Consider the following 22,870-nt stretch of genomic DNA (forward strand, 5'->3'; position numbering starts at 1 on the left):
ATGTTTTTGGCAGCTTGTCTTCACTGCTTCTGATGAAAAGATACAAGAAGTGAAAGCTGTTGGTAGAGGATGGAGTAGAGTTCCTGGTGGGAAGACGATTTGGGGATATGCAGTGTGGGCCATTATCGGAGCATCTGTTTCACAACTCAGTCAGTGATGTGGGTACGGAGCTCCTCCACACACTGCCTGCCCCAGTATGCTACCTGCCACACCCTGCCTGCCCCGATATGTCTCCCCACATCCACTTCGACCCAGCCCTTCAACAGTGACTTCTCCTCTTCTGCAGATTTCCACTATTTTTGTCTCTGGCTACCCGCAGATCTTCTTGCTTTGGGAACTTGCTTTTCTCAGTACATTGCCTCCTGTTTTGCTTAGGGCTCAGAAAACTTTAGGACCGCGAGAAATAGTAAAAGTTTAGGGCTGAAGGGGCCTGGAGGGTTTGGAGTTGAGGGGTGCCCTGGACTCAGAGGTACTCTGAATTCATGGCTCAGAAGTGCAGTCAGCCTTCAAGTTCCTCACGGGAAAATGCTGACTCCTATAGGAGACAGATAATGTTTTGGGAGCTGGGTTGGAGCTTAATCGCCCTTTGCAACTTGTTTCTGTGGGGGGAATGTCAATTGTAATATGAATAAATTTTTAAACTGCTACCTAGTCACGTTGAGGATACTGTCCGGAGGATATTATATTTTTAAAATGTCAGTGTACTATTTGGGTATGCACTGGTTCTCAAGTAAACATGAAGCTATTCTAAAGATATTCTGGAATGTTGCATATTTAAATCCCAGGTTCATAAAAAAGGCTTTTAAGAGTTGCTTTTGTGGGCCATTAAGTGCAGTGTTCATTTCTTCTTTCAACAATTATTTATTGGAATCCTCACATATGCTAAGCTCTTGGGAGTACAGTGGCAGACTTACACACATGGTTCCTTCCTTGTGTGGCTTTCAGTTTTTTTTTAGGGGATACAGATAATTAATCTTATAATTCAAGGTGGGATTACACATTTGATAAATCCTATGAAAGAAAGGTACATGGCACTATGGAGACTGTATAATAGGATTTGGCCTTCTCTGGGGAATCAGGGAAGGCTTCCTTCCCAGTGGACGTGATGACTGAACCGAGATCTAAAGGGTAGGAGAGTTAAATCTGTGAGGAAGGCGTCGAAGCAATGTATTCTGGGTACAGGGTTGTACTTTGAGGAAATGAAAAATGGCCAGGTGTTGTCAGGAGAAATAGCATAGATAAAGGGCTGGAGGAATTGATTAGGGGTCACTGTGAGTCACCTCCCAGGCCATATTAGGTATTTGCTTTTCTAGAAGCAATGGCAGGATATTGATGCATATTTGAGAGGTGGGAGAAGGATGGCAGGATGTGATTATCTTGAAATTTCCATTTTAAATGTCATTCTGGCCATAGTAGAAAGAACAAGTTAGAGAGTGAAAGTGGGGGTGATCAGTTAGGGGACTATGACAGTGGTCCAGAAGGGAGATGATGGTCATTTGGATAAAGTGGAAGAGGAGGATGGTCGTCAAGTATACTTACCAGGTAAAATGGACGGACTTGAATTGAATATGGGGTAGTGAGAGGAAAGGAGGCGTCGTCTAACAGGGGGTCATGATGGATGTATGAAGGTTTGGGGATGGGTGAGAAGTTTCAGATGTCTTTAAGACATCGTGAAGGATATGTCCAAAAGGCAGTTAGCTGTTCAAACATGGCTTTGTGGTTCCCATCTACTCATATATGTGTTTAAGTCCTTTGTGTTCTGGGGCCGTGGGTATGGATGAGATCCCTTAGGAAGAACATGTGAAAAGAAGAAGATGGAACACAGCCTTGAGGAACTACCATGTTTAATGACCAGGTGGAGGAAAGACGAGTCTACAGTGGAAACAGAAAGGATGGCCAGAAACGTAGGAGGAGAACTCGTGAGCTGTTGGGCGTGCAGAAACAGCAATTGCAAGAAGTATGTCTGACTGTAACGGGGAGGAGAAGGAGAACTACCTGGAGAGCGTGTGGGGCTGAGACGTGTTTGTTTGTTTCAAATGGGTGAGATTGGGCAGTTTAAAAGTCAATTTAATGCTGTATGACTCCATGTATATATCACTTGCAAAATGGCATTGAGGGTAAAGGACAAATCCGTGGTTGCCAGAGGAGAGGCACGGGGTTGGGGGGTGCCATATAAAGGGAAGTCCTTGGGAGTTCCACCGAGCAAGGTTCTGGTGGTGATGGAAGACTTACGTATCTTGATTGTGGCGGTAGCTACACAAGGCTATACGTGGAATAAAATTTTTCACAGAACTTACACACACACACACACACGCACGCAGATGGGTACGTGTAGAAGCCGGTGACTGCTGGATAATGTTTGTACTCAACAGTGTTGCAGCAATGTCCATTTCCTGGCTTCGATGTTGTAATACGGTAATGCAGTGATGTAAGGTGTCCCTAGTAGGAGAAGCTAGGTAAAGGATACAGAGGACTCGTGACTAGTATTGCAAATTCCTGTGAGTCCATTTCGAAATAGACCTGTTCCAGGTCTATGTTATTTTTATTTCAAACTTTATTTCAAAATAAAAAGTTGGAGGGAATCAATGATAGTTGGAGAAAGATATGACATTTACAGTGGAAAGATGTCCTGGAAGAATGTCTTTTTCTCTTTTTCTTTAGTAGTTTGTCCTTTAGGTGCAGCCTAATTATTATTCTCATCATCATTACTTATGCATAACACATGGGAAGCACTTACCATTAAAATATAACTCAAACCCCCCTCCAGTTCTGGCCACTAGAAGACAATCCAGAGGCAATTTGGGGAACTTAAAGAGGCAAATGCATTGGTGGTCCACCTTATGCGTTGATTATGGCTGGTGGCGGGGGTGGGCTGCTCCCCCCCCCCCGAAAGGGCAATCCTTATTTACAGTTATATATCAGAATATGTGAGGAGTGCAGATGCTTTGAAAAGCTGTATTTAAAATATTAGTTTCTGGGGTGCCTGGGTGGCTCCATTGTTTAAGCGGGTTAAGTATCTGACTCGTGGTTTCAGCTCTGATCATGATCTCAGGGTCCTGAGATCGAGCCCCTTGTGTCCTGGGCTCCATGCTCAGCGGGAAGTCTGCCTCCCTCTCTCCCTCTCTTTCTGCCTCTCTCCCCAAGCGTGCCCACGCTGGCTCTCTCTCTCTAAAATTAAATAAATAAAATCTTCTAAAAATATAAAATAAAATAAGATACTAGTTTCCTTACTATTTTTGTTGTACAATATAATGTATATACAGAGAAGTTCATAAAACATAAAGCTTAACACTTATAAATACCAGTTTAATGCAAGTCAATAACCATAACATCACCCACAAGCACCCCAGAATTCTCTTATGTGCCCCTTTCTTTTTTTTGAAAATAACTTTATTGATACATGATTTAAATACCGTAAAATTGATCTAAGTGTGCCAGTCAACGGTCATTGGTATATTCACAGAGGTATGCAGCTACCATCACAGTTTTAGATTCTTTCCATCACCCCAAAAAGAAACCTCCTACCAATGACCAGTCACTCCCCCTTCTCCATCCACATCTCCACTCGCACCCCTGACAACCACTAATCTACTTTCTATTACTATAGATCTGCCAATTCTGGACATTTCATATAAATGGGATTATACGATATGTGGCCCTTTATGGCTTGTTTCAGTTAACACGATTTTTTGAGGTGCATCTGTGTGGTAGCATGCATTGGTTCATCATTCCTGTTTATTGCCAAATAGTATTCCGTTGTGTAGACATGCAAGTTTTGTTTATCCACGAATCAGCCAGTGAACATTCAGCTTATTTCCATCATGGCCAAATGAACACTCATGTACAAGTTTTTGTGTGGATATAGGTTTCCAGTTCTTTTGGGTTAGAGACCTGGGAGTAGAATTGCTGAGTCATACAGACACGCGGTGTTTAACACGTGGAGAATCTGCCGAATTGTCTTCAGCAGTCCCACCAGCAATGTGTGTTGGTTCCTGTTTCTCGACATCCTCACAATGCCTGTTGTTATTCCTGTTTTATAATAGCCATCCTAATGGAGGTGAAGTGGTATCTCACTGTAGTTTTGACTTGAGTTTCCCTCTTGACTGATGATGTCGAGCTTCTATTCATGTGTGTTACTGACCTGTCGTACATCTTTTTCTGGAGAAATGTCTGTTCAAACCCTTTATTTTGGGGGGTGTCTCAGTGGCTCAGTCGGTTAAGCATCTGCCTTCAGTTCAGATTGTGATATCAGGGTCCTGGGGTCGAACCCCGCATTGGGCTCCCTGCTCAGTGGGGAGTCTGCTTCTCCCTCTGCCTGCTGCTCCCCCTGCTTGTGCTCTCTCTCTCTCTCTGACAGATAACTAAATAAAATCTTGGGGGAAAAAAAAAAGATCCCCAGCTCTGCAGACTCTCTCCTGTGCTGCTGAGCTGATGTCACCTAGATGCATAAACCTCTCTTCAATTCCTCTTTCCCTTGGAAGTTCCCTTGCTCTTCTCCCTGGTGGTTGGTGGTGCTACTGAGCCTTTGGACAGTCGCGGGGTCTGAAAAGCCTCCCCCTCATGCCTACCCTCTGTGTCTCTCAAATACGCGTGTGCATATTACTGCCATCTTGTGGTCATATCTTTTTTTTTTTCTTTGATCAGCCCTGAAATCCTCCCAATTCACTCCTACAATTTTCTTCTAGAAGTTGTATAGTTTTAACTACTATATTTAGGTCTGTGATTCATTTGGAGTTAAATTTTTTATGTGGTGTGAGGCAAGGGTACAATTTCATCCTTTTGTATGTGGCTGTTCAGTTGTCCCACCACTGTTTATTAAAAAAACAAAACAAAACAAAACTATTCTTTCAACTATTATGGTCTTGGTACCTTTGTTGAAAATCAACTGGCCATACACACACATGGATTTATTTCTGGACTCCATTGATATCTGTGTCTATCCTTACGCTAGTACCACACTGTCTTGATTGCTGTCGATTTGCAGTAAGTTTGAAATTGGGAAGTATGAGTCCTTTCAACTTGGTTGCTTTTAAAATTGCTTTGACTATTCTTTGCATTTCCATGAAAATCTTAGGATCACCTTGTCAGTTTCTGATTTTTGGATAGGGGTTGCATTACACCTGTAGATCAATTTAGAGAGAATTTCCATCTTAACAATTTGAAGTCTTCTGATCCATGAACATGGGATGTCTTTCTCTTTAGTTAGAGCTTTAATTTCCTTCAATGTTTTGTAGTTTCCAGTGTACAAGTCTTGCATTTCTTTTGAATTTATTCCTAATTGTTTTATTCTTTTTGATGATATTCTGAGTGGAATTATTTTCGTAATTTCCTTTTTGAATGGTATATTGCTAGCAGGTAGAAACACAATTGATTTTTATTCATCTCTCTTCTGTACCTTTGCTGAACTTGTCCATTAACTCTAGAAAATTTTTAGTAACTCTCTTAGGATTTTCTATATATAAGATCATGTTGTCTGCACATAGTTTTACTTTTCTTTTCCAATCTTGATGGCTTGTATTTATTTATGTTTCTCACTTAATTTACCTGAGTAGAACCTCCAGTATAATGTTGAATAGAGAAGACACGCTTGTCTTGTCCCTGATCTTAGGGGAAAGCATCCAGTCTTTCATCATTAAGTATAATGTTAGCTGTGGGATTTTTGTAGATCAGACTGAAGAAATTCCCCTCTGTTCTTAGTTGTTGTTGTTGTTGTTTTTTAATTACCAAGAGATGTTGGATTTTTGTCAAATGCTCTTCCTGTATCTTTTTAGATGATCATGTAGTTTTTATCTCTTACTTTATCAATATGATATATTAATTGATTTTTAGATGTTAAGTCATTCTTGTATTTGTATGATAAATCCCACTTGGTCTGGAAGAACTTACGAAGGATTGATATTCATTTTTCTCTGAATGTGTAGTAGAACTCATCAGTGAAACCATCTGGGTCTGAGCTTTCTTGTGGAAATATTAATTTTAATTACTAATTCAATCTCTTTGCCTGTCATGACCTTATTTACGTTTTCTATTTCTTCATGAGATGATGCTGGCAATTCACGTTCATCCAGGAATTTGTCCACTTCCTTCTGTTATCTTATTTGTTGGCATATAGTTGTTTAAAGTATTATCTCACAGTCCTTTTATTTTTTTAAAGATTTATTTATTCATTTTTAGAGGAGGTGGGAGGGAGGGGCAGAAGGAGATGGAGAGAGAGAAACTCAAGCAGACTCCCCGCTGAACAGGGAGCCTGACAGGGGGCTCAGTCTCATGACCCTGAGATCATGACCTGAACTGAAACCAAGAATCAGATGCTCAGCTGACTGAGCCACCCAGTTACCTCTACCTTACTGTCCTTTTAATATTTGTAGGATTGATGATAGTGTCTCCTTTTTCATTCCTGATTTTTGTGATATATGTTTTCTCTTTTTCTCTTGGTCAGTCTACCTAAAGGTTTGTCAATTTGCCGATCTCAAAGAACCATCTTTTGGTTTCATTGATTTCTCTAGTGTTTTTGTGTTCTGCTTCACTGATTTCTACTGTAATTGTTATTATTTTTCTCTCTTCTCCATGCTTAGGTTTCACTTGTTTTCCTTTTCCTAGAATAAAAGTTGAAGGTTTTGATTATTGATTTATGATTTCCTCTTTTCTAGTATATCCATTTAAAGCAATAAATTTCCCTTTATGTCTAGCTTTGGCTATCATGTGCTTCCTTCTGATTATAATTCTCTCTCCACCAAAGATATATACTACTTTTACTTCAGTAATGTTTTTCTCACTTTCCTAAACAATATACTTTAGTTGCCTGTTTGGGAACATTATTTGAGTGAAATCCCATTGAATATGTTTGCATACGTGTGTGTGTCTGTGTGTGTATATCTTGTCCCTTAACACACTGGTGTATGATTTTACAAGTAGTCTAATTCGTTCATTTACATTTTGTCTTATATTCCATGGCATGATGTTTCACCATTATAATTTATTTACATAATATATAAATGTATAATTTGTCATTTTATTATTGATGTACATTTGGCTTGTTTCCAGTTTGAAGCTAATATGAATAATGGTGTGATGTACATCCTTGTACATGTAATTTGGAGAACATATGCACACATTTCTCTAGTGCTGAGACTTAGCTAAAAGTAGGATTGTTAAGTTACGATGTATGTGTATTTTCTATTTTATTAGAGAACGTCATGTTGTTTTCCATGTGACTGAACCATTAGTGTTATATGAGAGTTTCCATTACTCCCCATAAACACTTGGTATTTTCAGTTGTTTTAATTTTAGTCATTCTGGTAAGTGTAGTGGTATGTTAGTGTGGTTTTAATTTTCATTTCCCCAATTACTAGGTTGAGCCCTCTTTTTATGCTTATTAGCCATTTGAATATTCTCCTTTGTGAAGTGCTTGTCCATTTATCTTTTATATTGTGGAGTCTGTTTATTACTGATTTGTAGAAGTTCTTCTATTTCTGCATTGAAGGCTTTCGTTATATGTGTATTGTAAGTATTCCATTTGGGGGTTTGTCTTTTCATTCTCTCATAATGCCTTTGAAGAGCATGTTATTCTTTTTATATAGTCTGAAATGCCAATAATTTTCTTTTTGGGTGGTGCTTTTTTTGTGTTTTGTTGGAAAAAAATCCACCCTTCCCCAAGATCTCAAAGACATTTTCCTATATTATCTTTCAAAAACTTTACTGTTTGCCTTTTTTTCTAAGAGTTTATTTTGAAGTAATCTCCATATCCAACGTGGGGGGGTCGAACTCATGACCCTGAGATCAAGAGTCCCATGCTCCACTGACTGAGCCAGCCGGGGGCCCTTGCCTTTTTTTTTTTTTTTTAAGACACGTTTATTCAGGGTTGTGATCAGACTATTACACTTAGTAATCAACAGCATGTGTGTAAAAGAAAAAAATCCACATTAAAACCCTTTGTTGGAATATTTTACAGTTTCCACAGAACAGAAACTAAACCTGTTACACAATTAGTCACGGATATAGTTCTTGAGGTTTTGCCCTTACACATGAATATTGTCTGAAACATGTCTTTTTTTAAGTTTTTAATGTAAATTCCAGTTAGTTACCATACAGAGTATGTTAGTTCCAGGTGTACAAGTTAGTGGTTCAGCACTTCCGTACACACTCAGTGCTCATCACAAGTGCTCTCCTTCATCCCCATCACCCATTTAATCACCCCCATCCCAACTCTTCTTTGATAGCCATTAGTTTGTTCTTTGTAGTTTGGAGTCTGTTTCTTGGTTTGTCTCTCACGCTCTTTTTCCCTGTACCCATTTGTTTTGTTTCTTAAATTCCACACGAGTGAAATCATATAGTATTTGTCTTTTTCTGACTGACTTATTTCGCTTAGCATAACAACATGGATGGAGCTAGAACAGGTCCCTGTAGCAATGAGGCCCTGCCACCACTGTGCTTGGCTGAGTTCACAAATTTGTTGGGACCTGTGGCTTCCCTGTCACTTCTCTGGCTCTCCTTTCCTGCTGAGCTTTGTATCCTGTTGAATAATATGGAATAAAGGTGTTAATCTAAACAAAACATAGTAAGACTCAAGGCTACAATCCAATAGCAAGTTTTGTTTCGCACAAATTTTACTGACCTGAATGCTACTATCTACAATTTTACTACAATTATAATGTTAATGATGTTGCACTGCTCAGCTACACTAGGGTTCCTGGGTTCATTATCAAAAATGAACTCAAAACATAAAAAGGTATATACGTATATTTTTAGCCTTTTAAATGTAGATCTTTAATATGCCTGGAATTGATTTTTGTCTATACTATAGGCAGGAGGCCAATTTATTTTTTCAATATGAACTCCAAATTATCCCAGCAACACATATGGAAAAGTTTGTCCTTCCTCTATGGTTTTACAATGCCACTTTTCTTTCTTTCTTTTTCTTTCTTTCTTTCTTTCTTTCTTTCTTTCTTTCTTTCTTTCTTTCTTTCTTTTCTCTCTCTCTCTCTCTCTCTCTCTCTCTCTCTTTCTTTCTTTCTTTCAAGATTTTGTTTATCTGAGAAAGAGAGAGCGTAAGTGGGGGGTCAGGGGGAGAAGCAAAGGGAGAGGGAGAGGCAGACTTCCCACTGAGCAGGGATCCTGATGCAGAACTCAATCCCAGGACCCTGAGATTATGACCTGAGCCAAAGGCAGATGCTTAACAAACTGAGCCACCCAGGCGCCCCTACAGTGTCCCTTTTCAAGTGTTACTGTATATATGTGTTTGTTTCCAGCCCTCTATTCTTTCGTTGGTATATTTTATCTATCATTGTGTCAAAATCATGCTATCTTAATAATTATAACTTTGAAATAAGTCGAGATATTTGTTGGGACAAATCTTCCCTTATTCTTCTTCAAGAATGTTTTAGAATAAGTTTTTATGATGTAAACAAAACGAACTCCCTCCAAAGAAACTTCCTGGGAATTTGATTTGGATTATATTATGTCTATGAATTAATTTGGAGTGGATTGACATCTTTATAATATTGAGTTTCCAATCAGTGAACAAAGTAAAACTCTCCACTTACAGATCTACTTACTGTCTCTCTTAATGTCTCTCAATAGAATTTTTATCATTTCCTCCATAGACATCATCACATCTTTTGCTAGATTTATTCCTAGATATTTCATATTTTATGCAATTGTAAGTTTTATCTTTTAAAATTTTGAATATTCTTTTTTTTCCCCTACTGGTCTGAAAATAAATTGGCTTTTAAAATGCTTGATTGTATATCCAGCAACTCTGCTTAACTTCATACATTCTTATAATTTATCTGTGTATTCTTTTGGATGTTTTACATATACGGTCTACCTTTGAGTCAGGAAAGCTTTTTCTTCTTTTTTTCCAACTCTCGTATTTTTAAATTTCTTTTTCTTGCCTTAATGTCCTGGGTCGGTCTTCCAGTACAATGTTGAATAAAAGTGATAATTGGAAGCATCCCTATCTCATTACTAGGTTCCAAGGAAAGTGTTCGGTGCTTCACCATTATGGATATTTGCTGTAGGTTTTGGTTTTGGTTTGGTTTGGTTTGGTTGGTTTGGTTTACATATTGTCTCTCAGATAAGGATTTTTCCTATTTTGCTATGAATTTTTGGCATGAATAGATGTAATTTTCTTTAACTGTTGTGTCTACTGAGATGATTTTATGACTCTTCTCGTTGAATCTGTTTTTGTGGAGAGTTCTCTTAAATTTTTTAATGTTAAATTCACCTTGCATTTCTGGAATGAAGTCTAGTTGGTTATGATATTTTATCTTTTTCATATATTTCTGGTCTGGGTTTGTGAATATTTTAGAATTTTTGCATCCATGTTCATTAGTAAAATTGGCCTGTGAATGATTTTTCTCATACTGTCCTAAAGATTAAGGTAACCTTGGGGTGCCTGACTGGCTCAGTCAGTAGAGCATGCAATTCTTGGTCTTGGGATTGTGAGTTTGAGCCCCATGTTGGGTGTAGAGATTACCTTAAAAAAAGATTATACAATGAGTTGGGGGAATTGTTTATTCCACTTCAATTATCTGAAATTTTTTGTAAGTTTGAAATGATTCCTGCGTTGAATTTAATAGAACTTGTGTGAAGCCACTGAATGCACAACGTGCATTCTGTGGTTGTTGGGCAGATGGTTTTATATATATGGTTATACATGTACGGTGCAGTTCAATATTTGTGTGGTTTAGATCTTCGATGTTATTACTGTTTTGTCTGTTATTGTCATTTATTATTTTATCTTTACTTTCTTGTAAAAAGGCCATTTATTTTTGTTAAAATACTCTCCTCAAGGGTTTATGTTGATGACTGGTGAGATTCTGATTAAATAAGACTTGGAAAACCACAAAGTTCTGTGTGAATGTAGAGTATGCCCTAATAGACAAACGAAGGAGCTCATTTTTTTTTAAGTTTATAAAATGGTAAGAATAGGAACACTGGCTCTGTATAATAGATTGAACTGTCGGAAACTGACATTTTTTGCAATAACTGTCAACTCTTGGCAATCTCATATCATTCAGCACAACACTGTGAAGACAGAAAATGTCTTACACAATTGTCATAATAAAAACAATACATTTTATATGTTTAGCTGATTAAATGGGTATTTTATTCTGCTCCCAAAGCATTAGGCTTTTACACCAGGAAGGGAGAAAAATATGGCTCTTGGCTATTGTGAATAATGCTATAATAAACATAGGGGTGCTTATATCTTGAAAAGTAGTGTTCTCATTTTCTTTGGGTAAATGCCCATTACTAGAGTTCCTGGATTGTATGGTATTGCTATTTTTAATTTACTGTTTTCCATAGTGGCTGCACCAATTTACATTTCCACCAACAGTGCGCAAGGGTTCCTTTTTTTGTCCATATCCTCCCTAACACTGTTATTTCTTGTCTTTTTGATATTAACCATTCTGACAGGTGTAAGGGGGTAGCTCACTGTGGTTTTGATTTGCATTTCCCTGCTGATATGTGATGTTGAGCATCTTTTCATGTGTCTGGTGGCCGTGTCTTTGAAAAAATGTCTATTTAGGTTGGGGTTTCTTTGGGTGTTAAGTTGTGTAAGTTCTTTACATATTTTGGACACTAACCCCTTATTGGATTTATCATTTACAAATATCTTCCCCTATTCCATAGGCTGCCTTTTCATTTTGTTGATGGTTTCCTTTGCTGTGCAAAAGCTTAATTTGGTGTAGTCCCAATAGCTTATTTTTGCTTTTGTTTCTCTTGCTTGAGGAGACATATCTAGAAAAATGTTGCTGAGGCCAATATCAACGAGATTACTGCCTATGTTTTCTTCTAGGTCACTCTTTTATTTTGAATGCACTTTATTCTTTGCCTTATTTATCAGGCCGTATTTTAAACCATTAAATTTTATGTGTTTTGGTTTTATTAAATAAATTAACTATTACAAATTTTGAAACAAGATAACTTAATATTTATTTTTTAAATATACTTTATTGTTTGGAAAGGTTTAATATTTACAGAAAAATTGAGAGGCTATTAAATAGTTTTCATATATACCACACCCAATTTCTTCTATTACTAATATTTGCACCAGCATGACAAGTTTGTTACAATTAATGAACCAGTGTTGGATATATTATTCTTAACTAGTTTATTTACATCTTAGTTTTACCTAATGTCTTTTTCTGTCCCAGGATCACATCTAAGATACCACATTACATTTAATCATCATGTCTTCTTGGGCATCTCTTGGCTGGGACAGTTTCTCAGACTTTCCTTGTTTTTGATGACCTTGATAATTTCAAGGAGTACTAATCAAATATTTTGTAGGACATCTCTTTATTGGAATTTGTCTGATGTTTTTTCAAGATTAGACTAAGGTTGTGGGTTTTGGGGAGGAAGATCACGGAGGTAAAGTGCCATTTCATTACATCACATCACATCAAGGTTACTTAGTAAAATAATTTATCACTGTTGATACTGACCTTGAGCGCCCGAAGGAGGTAGTGTTTGTCACATTTCTCCCCCGTGAAGTTGTTTTCTCTTTCTCCCTCCTTCCCAAGAGGTGTTCTTTGAAAGGAAATCACTATACGTAGCCCACATTTAAGGGGTAAGAATTTAAGTCCCCCCTCCTTGAGTCAGGCTAAGTATACACATAAATTATTTTAAATTATTCTGTAAGGAGATTTATCTCTCCCCCGCATTTATTTATTCAGTAATTTATTTATACCAGATGGCCTCATGAAATTTATTTTATACCTTGGGTTATAATTCAGTGCTATTTTTTTCCCCAAAATGTTCTGGCTTTAACCACGGGGCGCTCCTTTAGTTAACCGTTTGTTTCTTTGTCGTAACCCCATCCATATAGCTGTTTGGGGGTTTTGGTTTTGGTTTTTTGGTTTTGAGTGTGTGTGTTTGCACTTTCTTACTCTCTGGCCCTACAAGATGGTCTAGGCTCACCTTGTGTATTTCCTTTCCTTGTTCTAGAATCAGCCATTTCTCTCTAAGGAGCCCTGGTTTCTTTTATTGGAGAGTGATATTAGACACCAAGATCTGGCTGCCAGGTGTCCTTGTTGCCCTGGGATATTGTTGCTTCTTGGCCCTCTCAGCTACTGAGCCAGTAGATTTGCGTATACTAACTAGTATATGCACACATATCCACAGATTTTTCTGTGTGTATACATTAGTATCTCCATTAAGCTAAACATGAGTTCATACTGATGTCTCTGATTCTGATCCATTGCCAACCCCAGTCCTTTTAGCTTTCTCCCCTTGCTTCTCTGTAGATTCCCACTCCAACAGAGATAAACACAGCTCTCTCCCTTGCCACTCATTTATTTAATTGTGCAATTGCACTATATATGTACGGAAATATCATTATTGTTAACCCAGTCCCCTATGCAAAACAGCATTGTCAACTAGAGTATAACAGTGATGTGCTGTTCCTTTTGTGTTTTAGTCTTACAGACTCCATTCATTTCCAAAGGTACTGGGCCCCACCTTTTCTCCTCACCCATTTCAGCTAGGTTGTTTCATGCATTTGTAACAAATTCTCCTGTTACTATATTCTTTCCTAGGATCCCGCCACCTTCTAAATGATTTTTTTTTTTAATTTGCCTACATTGAGGTTCACCCTGTTCTATAGAGCTGTGTGGCTTTTCACAAACGTGTAATGTCATTCCCACTGTTACAGTATCATACAAAATAGTTTCACCAAATCTCCTGTGCTTCACCTATTTGACCCTTACCTCCCCCCACCCCAAACACCTGGTAACCATTGATCTTTTTCCTGTCTCCGTAGTTTTGCCGTTCCCAGAACGCCATGTAAATAGAATCACATAGTATGTAGCCTAATCAGACTGGATTATTCACTTAATAATATGCATTTAAGGTTCAGCCCTGTGTACTTTTGAGTTTATAGTTCATTTCCTTTTTTCTTTTTCTTTTTTCTTTTTTTTAACATAGACTTTATATTTTAGAGAAATTTTAGGTTCATGGCAAAGTTGTGCAGAAAGTACACAGTTTCCATATATATCATTGCCCCACACATAGGGAGGCTCCCCCATTGTGAACGTACCACACCAGAGTGGTACATTTGTTAAACAGTCAATGAACCTACATTGACACATCATTATCCCCCCAAATCTGTAGTTTACATTAGTGTCCGTTCTTGGTGGTGGTGTGTCAGTTTGTATAAATTCTATGGGTTTGGATAAATATATAATGACCTGTGTCTACCACGATATCAGGCAGAATAGTTTCATTCACTTCTGTATTCTGACTCTTCATTTGCCCCTCACCCCTAATCCCTGGGAACCACTGTCTCTAAGTTTTGCCTTTTTCTAGAATGTCATATAGTTGGAATTATACCATATATAGGCATTTCATATTGTCTTCTTTCATTTAGTAATATGCATTTAAGTTTTCCCTATGTTTGTCTGGGTCTTGATAGCACATTTATTTTTAGCACTGAGTAATAGTCCACTGTCTGGATGGACCATAGTTTGTCCATCACCTACTGAAGCACATCTTGGCTGCTTCCAGATTTTGACAATAAAGCTGCTATAAACATCCATGTGCAGGATTTTGTGTGGACATGTTTTCAACTCATTTGGGTAAATACCCAGGACCGTGATTGTTGGATCGTTTTAGTAAGAGTATGTTTAGGTTTTTTAAAAATTTTATTTATTTATTGTACAGAGAGAAAGTGAGAATGAGCAATGAGGGGGAGCAGAGGAAGAGGGAGAGAAAGACTCTCAAGCAGACTCCATGCTGAGTATGAAGCCTGAAGTGGGGCTCAGTCTCACAGCCCTGACTGAGATCATGACCTGAGCTGAAACCAAGAGCCTGACACTTAAACTATTGAGCCACCCAGGCACCCCCAGTGTGTTTAGTTTTATAAGAAACCACCAAATTATCTTTCAAAGTGGCTGTACCATTTTGCGTTCCCACCAGAAGTAAATGAATGTTCCTGTTCCTCACATCCTCACCAGAATTTGATATTTTCAGTGTTCTGGATTTGGGCCATTTTAATAGGTGTGTAATGGTATCCCATTGTTATTTTAATTTGCAATTCCCTAATGACATTTGATGTTGAGTGGCTTTTCATACATTATTTGCTACCAGTATGTTTTTTGTGAGGGGTCTCTTCAGATCTTTGGCCCATTTTTTGATTGAATTGTGTTTTCTTATTGTTGAGTTTTAAGAGTTCTTTGTTTAATTAGATGACATCTTTTATTGGATATTTTTTTTTGCAAATATTTTCTCCTAGCCTGTGGTTTGTGTTCTCATTCTCTTGACAATGTCTTTCACAGAACAAAAGTTTTTGATTTTAATGACACCCAGCTTATCAGTAATTATTTCATGGATGAAATCTTATGCACTGTATCTAAAAAGTCATGACCCAAGGTCATCTAGATTTTCTATGTAATTTTCTAGGAGTTTTATTGTTTTGCATTTTGCATTTAGTTATCCGAGCCATTTTGAATGGATTTTGTAAAAAGTGTATGGTGTAGGTTTATTCTTTTGGATGTGGATATCCAGTTGTTCCAGCGCCATTTGTTGAGAAGACTCTTTTATTCATTGCAAGCCTTTGCTCCTTTGTCAAAGATCAGTTGACTGTATTTGTGTATGTCTATTTTTAGGCTCTCTACTCTGTTCCATTGACCTATTTGTGTTTTCTTTTGCAACTCTGTCTTGATTTGTAGATTTTTAGCTTTATACTAAGTGTTGAAGTCTGGTAGTTTTAATCTTCCGACTTTTTCTCCTTCAATATTGTATTGGTTATTCTGTGTCTTTTTCCTTTTCATATAAATTTTAGAATCAGTTTGTTGATACCCACAAAATAACATGCTAGGATTCTGACTGAAATTGTGTTGATTCTGTGGATCAAGCTGGGAAGAATTGACATCTTGACAATATCGTCTTCCCATCCGTGAACATAGAATCTTTCATTGCTCTGGATGTGCCTGTGGCTGGCCGTAAGCCTGGTCAGGACTGCTGCAGGTGTGCTGGTGGGCTGGACTGTTTTCCAGCCCAGCTGGATGCTAGGTCCAGGGAGGATTGCTGTGGGCACGCTGATGTGTGGGGTTAATGTCCTGTTGGCATGAGGTCTGCCAAGGTTGCAGCGTTGTATGGCGCTCTCAGCAGGGTGCACCTTCTGGTGTTAACAGTCTAGAGGGAAGATTCTAAAATGGCACCCACATGGCAGAATGAGAGCAAAAACTGTTGCTGCCAATGTGCCTCAGTCCCCAGGGAGAGGCCCAGCTACTGCCTGCCTCTCTGGCGAGTGCTCCAGGTGTACTAAGTGGGTCTCCTTCACCTGTGGTCTATGCACTATTTTTAAAAAAGATTTTATTTATTTGAAAGAGAGAGAGAAGAAGCAGGGGGAGTGGCAGGCAGAGGGAGAGGAAGAAGCAGACTACCCGATGAGCAGGGAGCCTGACATGGGACTTGATCCCAAGACCCCAGGATCATGACCTGAGCTGAAGGCAGACACTTAATCAACTGAGCCACCCAGGCATCCCTATGCACTTTTAAATCTGGTGTTTTTCTGCTGGTTTCTGGACCAAGTGAGTCTGCACATGAGCCCTTTAAGAGTGAGTGCTAGTTTCCCTACAGTATTGTAGTTGTCCTAGACTTATCGCCTATTGATTTTTAAAGACAGGTGTTTTGGGGACTCATCTTTCCTGTGCAGGATCTATGCGGTGCCTGATGTGGAGCTTGAATCTCTCACTCCTCGGGGAAAATTCCATACCTTTGAGGTCTCCTGCCCTCATGGAATACCACACCTGGAGTGTGGCCTTTTTCCTTAGCAAAGTTGTATCTCTGCCTCTTCTATCCGTCTCGGTGCTGGTGGGGACTCTTGCGCTCCAGTTTTTAGGTCTCCTTCCCAGGGTATTATTCCGTATGTAGTTGTAGATTTGTTGTATCCAAGGGCGGAGGTGAGCTCAGAATGTTTCTATGCCACCGTCTCAAACCCTCAACTGTCACATTTTTTCCGTTTGCCTTAGGTTCCAGTGTGATTTCTCACAGAATTGGTAAAACAAAGATGCAGTTAGTTCAGCCTGCTTTGCACGGTGCATGCAAGGCCTTGGGATCTAACATAGAACTTTGGCTAAGTGGTTCACTCAATCAAGTAAAACAATATTTAGGGAGGTTTTCCTTTTACACTTTTATTTTATTCTTTTTTTAATATTTTATTTATTTGTCAGAGAGCACAGCAGGGGGAGCAGCAGGCAGAGGGAGGAGCAGACTCCCGCTGAGCAAGTAGCCTGATGAGACCAATCCCAGGACCCTGAGTTCATGACCTGAGAGGAGGGCTCAGTCAGTAACTGACTGAGCCACCCAAGCGTCCCCTTATACACGTTTAGACAAATTATTCCAGGAAATTGTGTCAGTGTTTGCTGTGGCTTGATGTCAGATATTTGTACTTGTAAGAACAAAGTTAAAAAAAATTGATGAGGCACGAATGGATTCTTTCCTATCAAATATATTTAAAGAACATTTTTGGAAATATTGAGATCTGTTGTGAGCAGAATTACCAAGAATTTGGGACAGAAGTGATGAAGACAATCTTCTTTGAAGAAGTAGATGGTATTCTATTAGAGAGCTGTGCCTTATCAGTTTAAACTTGGAAGAAGCTTTCCTGTTATTCTCTATCTTGGTGTGTTTTTAAAAATTACTTTTGTTTCCCATTTAAGAAATTTGTAGGACTTCTAAAAATGAAAGTGAAAATGCCGCAATCGTACTTGAACTAATAAATCAGTTTTAAGTTAACATGTGAGGAAAATTTTGACCACTTTTGGTTTGGAATGGAATGTAAAATTAAGCAACATGCCCCCAGATTTCATGCCACGCAAATATATGCAGCACATGCAAAAAAGATATTTTGAAACTTCTCTTGGCAAAAATTATACTATGTTTCAGACGAGCATCATAGAGTCTGTTTAGAAATTGGGGTCTGAAAAGTACACGCCCTGTAGTTTCCCTGAACAAACAGGAAAGATCCAAATGCTTCATGTACTGCGGACGTAGGCTTTAGGTATAACGTATTCAGACTGAGTGCAGTGGGAGAGTTAGTTCATTAAATAGCTAGCTAGTAAAGACATACCTCTGCTAAGTGATAGGGAGAGAGGCGTGGAGAAGATAGTGTTTTAAAAAGCATCTGCATGTAAGTAAGCAGGGTACCGCGCTGGGTACAAGGTTATAATGTTCTGGGGAATAGAAATGCACATTGAGGAGTAATAAACTTGTCCTGGGGGGAGCTTTGGAGGCTCGACCGAGGTGGGGGCAGGGGGTGGGTGGTGACGACTGAGTTATATTTGGACCTAAAGGGTGACCGTCAGTGGAGAAAGGAGAGGAACTGTGTCGTTGGCAGAAGCATCAGGTCCAAATGCAAAAGTTCAGAAGTGGGGGAGAACAGAGTGGGTTCTTAGAGATGAAGAGGGTTGTACTTCTGAAGAAGGTGTGGCAGAGAGAGGAAGCGGTTCAACGGAATTGATGGTGAACTGGGCTACACACCCCTCTTGCATACCTTATGGGAGCAAATGAGCAACAGAAGCTGAGAGAGGAACCACCGTTCTTTCCACGTTCCCAGGGAGAGGCAGCAGCAGACTATGGGCAGGCAAGTGAGAGGGGCTTTCGTTCTCGGGGAAGGCAGAGACCAGCACTCAGCAAGTAAAGTGTACGTGGCCAGGGGGGCAGAAAGGGCACCGTCAGGGAGCCAGGAGCCTGGGTACTTGGAGGGAGGGGTTTACAAGGTATTGTGGTAAAACGAGGTTTAGAGTTGCCAGTTCCAAGAGATTATAATCTCTTATTGCTCTTTCCTCTCAAAATGTTTGCCTCTTCGTAGCTTTGAACAAACAGCGGAGATCCTGTTGCGTTTGTCTCCCGTCGAAGTTGCCAATCTGAAGGAAGGAATCAATTTCTTCCGCAATAAGAGCACTGGCCAAGATTACATCCTCTACAAGAATAAGACTCGCCTGAAGGCGTGCAAGAATATGTGTAAGCATCAAGGAGGCCTGTTCATAAAAGACATCGAGGATTTGGATGGAAGGTACTGACACTTCTGTTGCTTTCTCCCTGGAGACCCCACTGACAGATTTGGGCAGGAGATGTGCTCATTAGACGTTTTAAATCAATCATTCAACAAACCACTTCCCCTAGGAAATGCATAATTTTTACTTGTGCTCACTGAGGGTATCTCTCTGGTCACAAAATTGTATGATCTTTACTTAATTTTCCTCTCCTTTTTGCCCCCGTCTTGGTCAAGCCTCCGAAGCTACCCGCAGGACAAACCGAGCACTTCTTAATGTGCATTTCTCTTCTGAGAACTGGAAGATTGACCTCTGGCTTGATGAACACTGAAGCTTTGGGGCACGTGTATCTGTGTGTGGGTGTGAATGTCTGGCTGTGCATTTGCCTGCTTTTGCATGCGGAGATCCGAGCCTCCAGTACGTCTCTTTTCCCACTGCCCCAGAAGTGTGTGTGTTGGGTGGGGACACTTTTCCAGACCCTCCCGGAGAGCAGGGAGAATTCCCCTGGCCAGCCTAGTTGGGATTAAGAAATAGACATGCCAGCACCCCCACTGTACCCGCCCCAGCAGCGGCTCTTCTGATCACTTCTTGGAAGAACCGGCCCCTTGATTAAACCTGTCTGTTAATTTGCACCTCCCCAGCACAGGAGCAGTGACAGAATGGGGAGGTTTTGTTTTGTTTCTAGATGTACAGTGCACTGCCTGGGGAAGCCAGGGAGAGTTCGGGGTGGGGGGAACGCGTTGTCCGCCTGTTTCCCAGCACTATCATTGCATGCCAAGCCAACCCCATTTGTAAGATCTGCTTTGGCCGAACTTGACCAGTGTTGTTTCAGTCATTCCCATCTTGGGATATTATCTTCCGTGTGTTGTGTGTTGTTGGTCTTACTTGTCAGGTCATTTGTGGGCCGTTTAGTGCTGACGCGCTCAGAAGGAGCTGGGCAGCTGTCTGACAGCCCCTGCTATCACTGTACAGAACGCCATCACTAGAGGCTGGGATGTTCTCACAGCAGCACACAGATTCGCTTCAGTGCGTATTTGTTCTCAGGGCCCCGCCTACACACAATTAGATTTCTTTTGGTATTAATCACCATTGCACCTGTAGCTTGCTGGCTCAGATTAGGTGGCTAGGCTGGGAAGATTAAAATACAGGGCACCCTGTTAAATTTGCATTTCAGATAAACAATGAGTCTATTTTTAGTATAAATGTGTCCCAAGTATTACATGGAACATCCTTGTAGCGGACAGCTCTGCCCTGGAAGAACCTGTTGGTAATTTGCTGACAGCCCGATCTTGATTGCCTTCCCTTTTCTCAGTGGATTCAGTTAGGAGGTCCTCAGACTTGGGTGGTTTTGTCACGGGTGAACTTCTGCAGGCGCTTGGGGTCTTCTGACTACTGCAGTTTGGGGACTCTGCTTCTCTTCTCTTCTCTCCGCTGCTTGTCTCCTTTCACACAGTGCCCACTTGGCCAGTCATTTAAGGAAGTGTTACAGATTAGTGACTGAGATCACAATTTTTCTCACAGCCCTGGTCAGAAGCCCAGCTGCACCGCTTACGAGCTCAGTGACCTGGACAAACGTCTTATCCTGTTCGGGCCCCCGCCCTCCCCTCCCAGCTTCACCCTGTCTTGTTGACAGAGAGAGCACTTTCATCTCTCCTGCGCACGGGGAGCCAGCAGCTCTCCCCTTTATTCCCAGATGCAGCTCCCCAACCATTTACTTGCTGAAACCAAGCCCCCGAGTAACTTAGACGCTGCACCCCCCAGCCACCTCTCCAAATGTGGCGACCCTTCTCGGGTCTTCTGTGCAGAATCACCCACAGAAGCACTCTCTTCTAGGGGATGGTCGAGAACAACGACCTACCTCTTCTCCCCTCTGCACCTCAGGCATTTTTCTTCTTCCCACCCAACCTAGATCGGTAGCCCTTGTAAGCTGTGGTTCTCCTTTCTGAAGTCCAACAGTTTTTCACAACCTCTCTTGCGTTGGAAGCTGTTGCTCTCCTGCCTGCCCACCACCTCTGAGCATTTATGGTCCAGCCAGGTTCCTCCTCTAATGGCCCAGAATGTTCAGGAGCTGCAACTGGAATATTCTCTCTTAATTTTTGGAGGGTTGTTGGCTACTCACTGATGAGAAAGGAGATGCACAAAATAATCCTCCATAAATCGAAGTGTGGCCCATGCTTTTTGCCTTATTCCTACAAAAGAATATTTAAAAATTCCAGATAGAATGAAACTTGAAAAAAAATCAGCATAGTTCACTTACATGTTAAAACAGACATTTTTCGTTTAAAACATCTGATGTTTCTGGTTTGAGACATATTTGTTTTTTTTTTTAATTCTTTACTTTACTGTTAAAAAAAAATTAAAAACTTCACTAAAAACACTAGCAAAATAAAGAGGAAAAAAACCAGAACTGTTTCTAACCCATCCCCAACCTCCACACCCCCTTCAACGCTCTGGTAAGAAATGGAAAAAAGAAATTACTGTACATCCTGTTTTGTTACAATCTGATTCTCATTCTGGAATAGGTTTACCAGAGTTAGCAAATGAAAACTACAGAACGCTCAGTTAAATTTGGATTACAGGTTAACAGCAAATTTACGCAAGAGGTACTTATATCTTAAAAATATTTACTCTTTATATGAAATTCATGATTTAGATAAACCATGCCCTAAAACTTTAAATGATAAGGAAATCCTTTCTCTTTGAAAAATGAAAACTTAAGCTGAACTGGGTTCAGTACCCTGTGCCAGAGTCCAGTGTAGATCAGAGACACACATTGATTACCGTATTCTTCCCTTATATTGGTTGCGGTTGGATCCTACCTAGCGAACCGTCCCTGAAGACCACTTCGTTCTCTCAGCTCTGTTGATCCCTGTCTGACCCGTGTCACCTGTATGACATGGAATTTAACTTCATCACTTATTTTATTTACTTTTTTTTTAAATCTACATTTTTTAAATCACCCTGTGATGATTATTCTATATTTCCTTGGCTCTGAGTATCAATTGAATATCATCTACTAATGGTCTTCCTTTTACATCGTTGGTGTTCAAGCACCTAATTTAATTTCATTGCAAAATAATGCATGTAAGCTTAGTAAGATTAATTTTATTTTCACCATTTCACAAGCCTAAGTACGGTTTTTATTTTCATGCAGGTCTGTTAGATGCACAAAGCACAACTGGAAATTAGATGTGAGCACCATGAAGTATACCAACCCCCCAGGCAGCTTCTGTCAAGATGAACTAGGTAAATACCATCAGCATTAATAAACACATTCTGCTGTTATCGTTCCCGGGGTCCTGTTTGTCAGCTTGTTTCTAATTTCACTTGAAGCTTTGGATACATTCTGATTTTAAACTGTGGATATTTGTTCTTTTTTTTTTTTCAATATAATTAACACTGTAAATTCCGAACCAGATTTCTCCAAAAGATCCCTTCATGCATTCATTTGCTGAGCACATGTTTGTTGGGAACCTAGCGTGTGTGCACGTTGCACTGGCTCTAAAGATGGGTAAGATAGAGCTGGGGTGCCTGAGACGACGTTGTAGGATGTGGGACCTAGACGAGCCCGTGGCCGACGAGAATCAGGGAGCCTCTGGCCGGTGGCTTGGATACTGGATACGGTTGGTGGCTCTGAATGTTTTGTTTGCGAAGGCACACAACTTAGACGTTCGAGTACCGTTACAGTAGAGGCTTACGGTTCAGCTGGGAAATACAGTGCTTCAAAGTGCGCTGCGCTTTCTGGTGTCGGTAAGAGGCTGCAGTTGATGTCTGATTTGCAAAACACTGTTTCCACACCTGCTGTCTTCTTCCTCCTACTCCAGAAAGCTTTTCTAACTATGAGCAACAAGGGAGCAGTCATACCA

At 40.0% G+C, this 22,870-nt stretch overlaps 1 protein-coding gene across 9 annotated transcripts in view; it reads left to right on the plus strand.

The window, feature by feature from the left end:
• Nucleotides 1-22,870, plus strand: part of LOC100468655 (cytidine monophosphate-N-acetylneuraminic acid hydroxylase) — a 110,663-nt gene that overhangs the window by 21,881 nt on the left and 65,912 nt on the right. For 2 of the 9 annotated variants that reach the window (XM_002915833.4, XM_034660242.1), the window contains exons 3-4: nt 18,821-19,024; nt 22,159-22,250. In XM_002915833.4, the coding sequence (XP_002915879.1) occupies nt 18,821-19,024; nt 22,159-22,250 (296 nt within the window). Of the gene's footprint in view, nt 1-994; nt 1,958-17,981; nt 18,140-18,296; nt 18,653-18,820; nt 19,025-22,158; nt 22,251-22,870 lie in introns of those variants that run through there. The other 7 variants (XM_034660245.1, XR_004625342.1, XM_034660243.1 and 4 more) reach the window with 7 other exon arrangements.

Source organism: Ailuropoda melanoleuca, chromosome 5 (genome assembly GCF_002007445.2).
Source record: "Ailuropoda melanoleuca isolate Jingjing chromosome 5, ASM200744v2, whole genome shotgun sequence".
Lineage (NCBI taxonomy): Eukaryota > Metazoa > Chordata > Mammalia > Carnivora > Ursidae > Ailuropoda > Ailuropoda melanoleuca.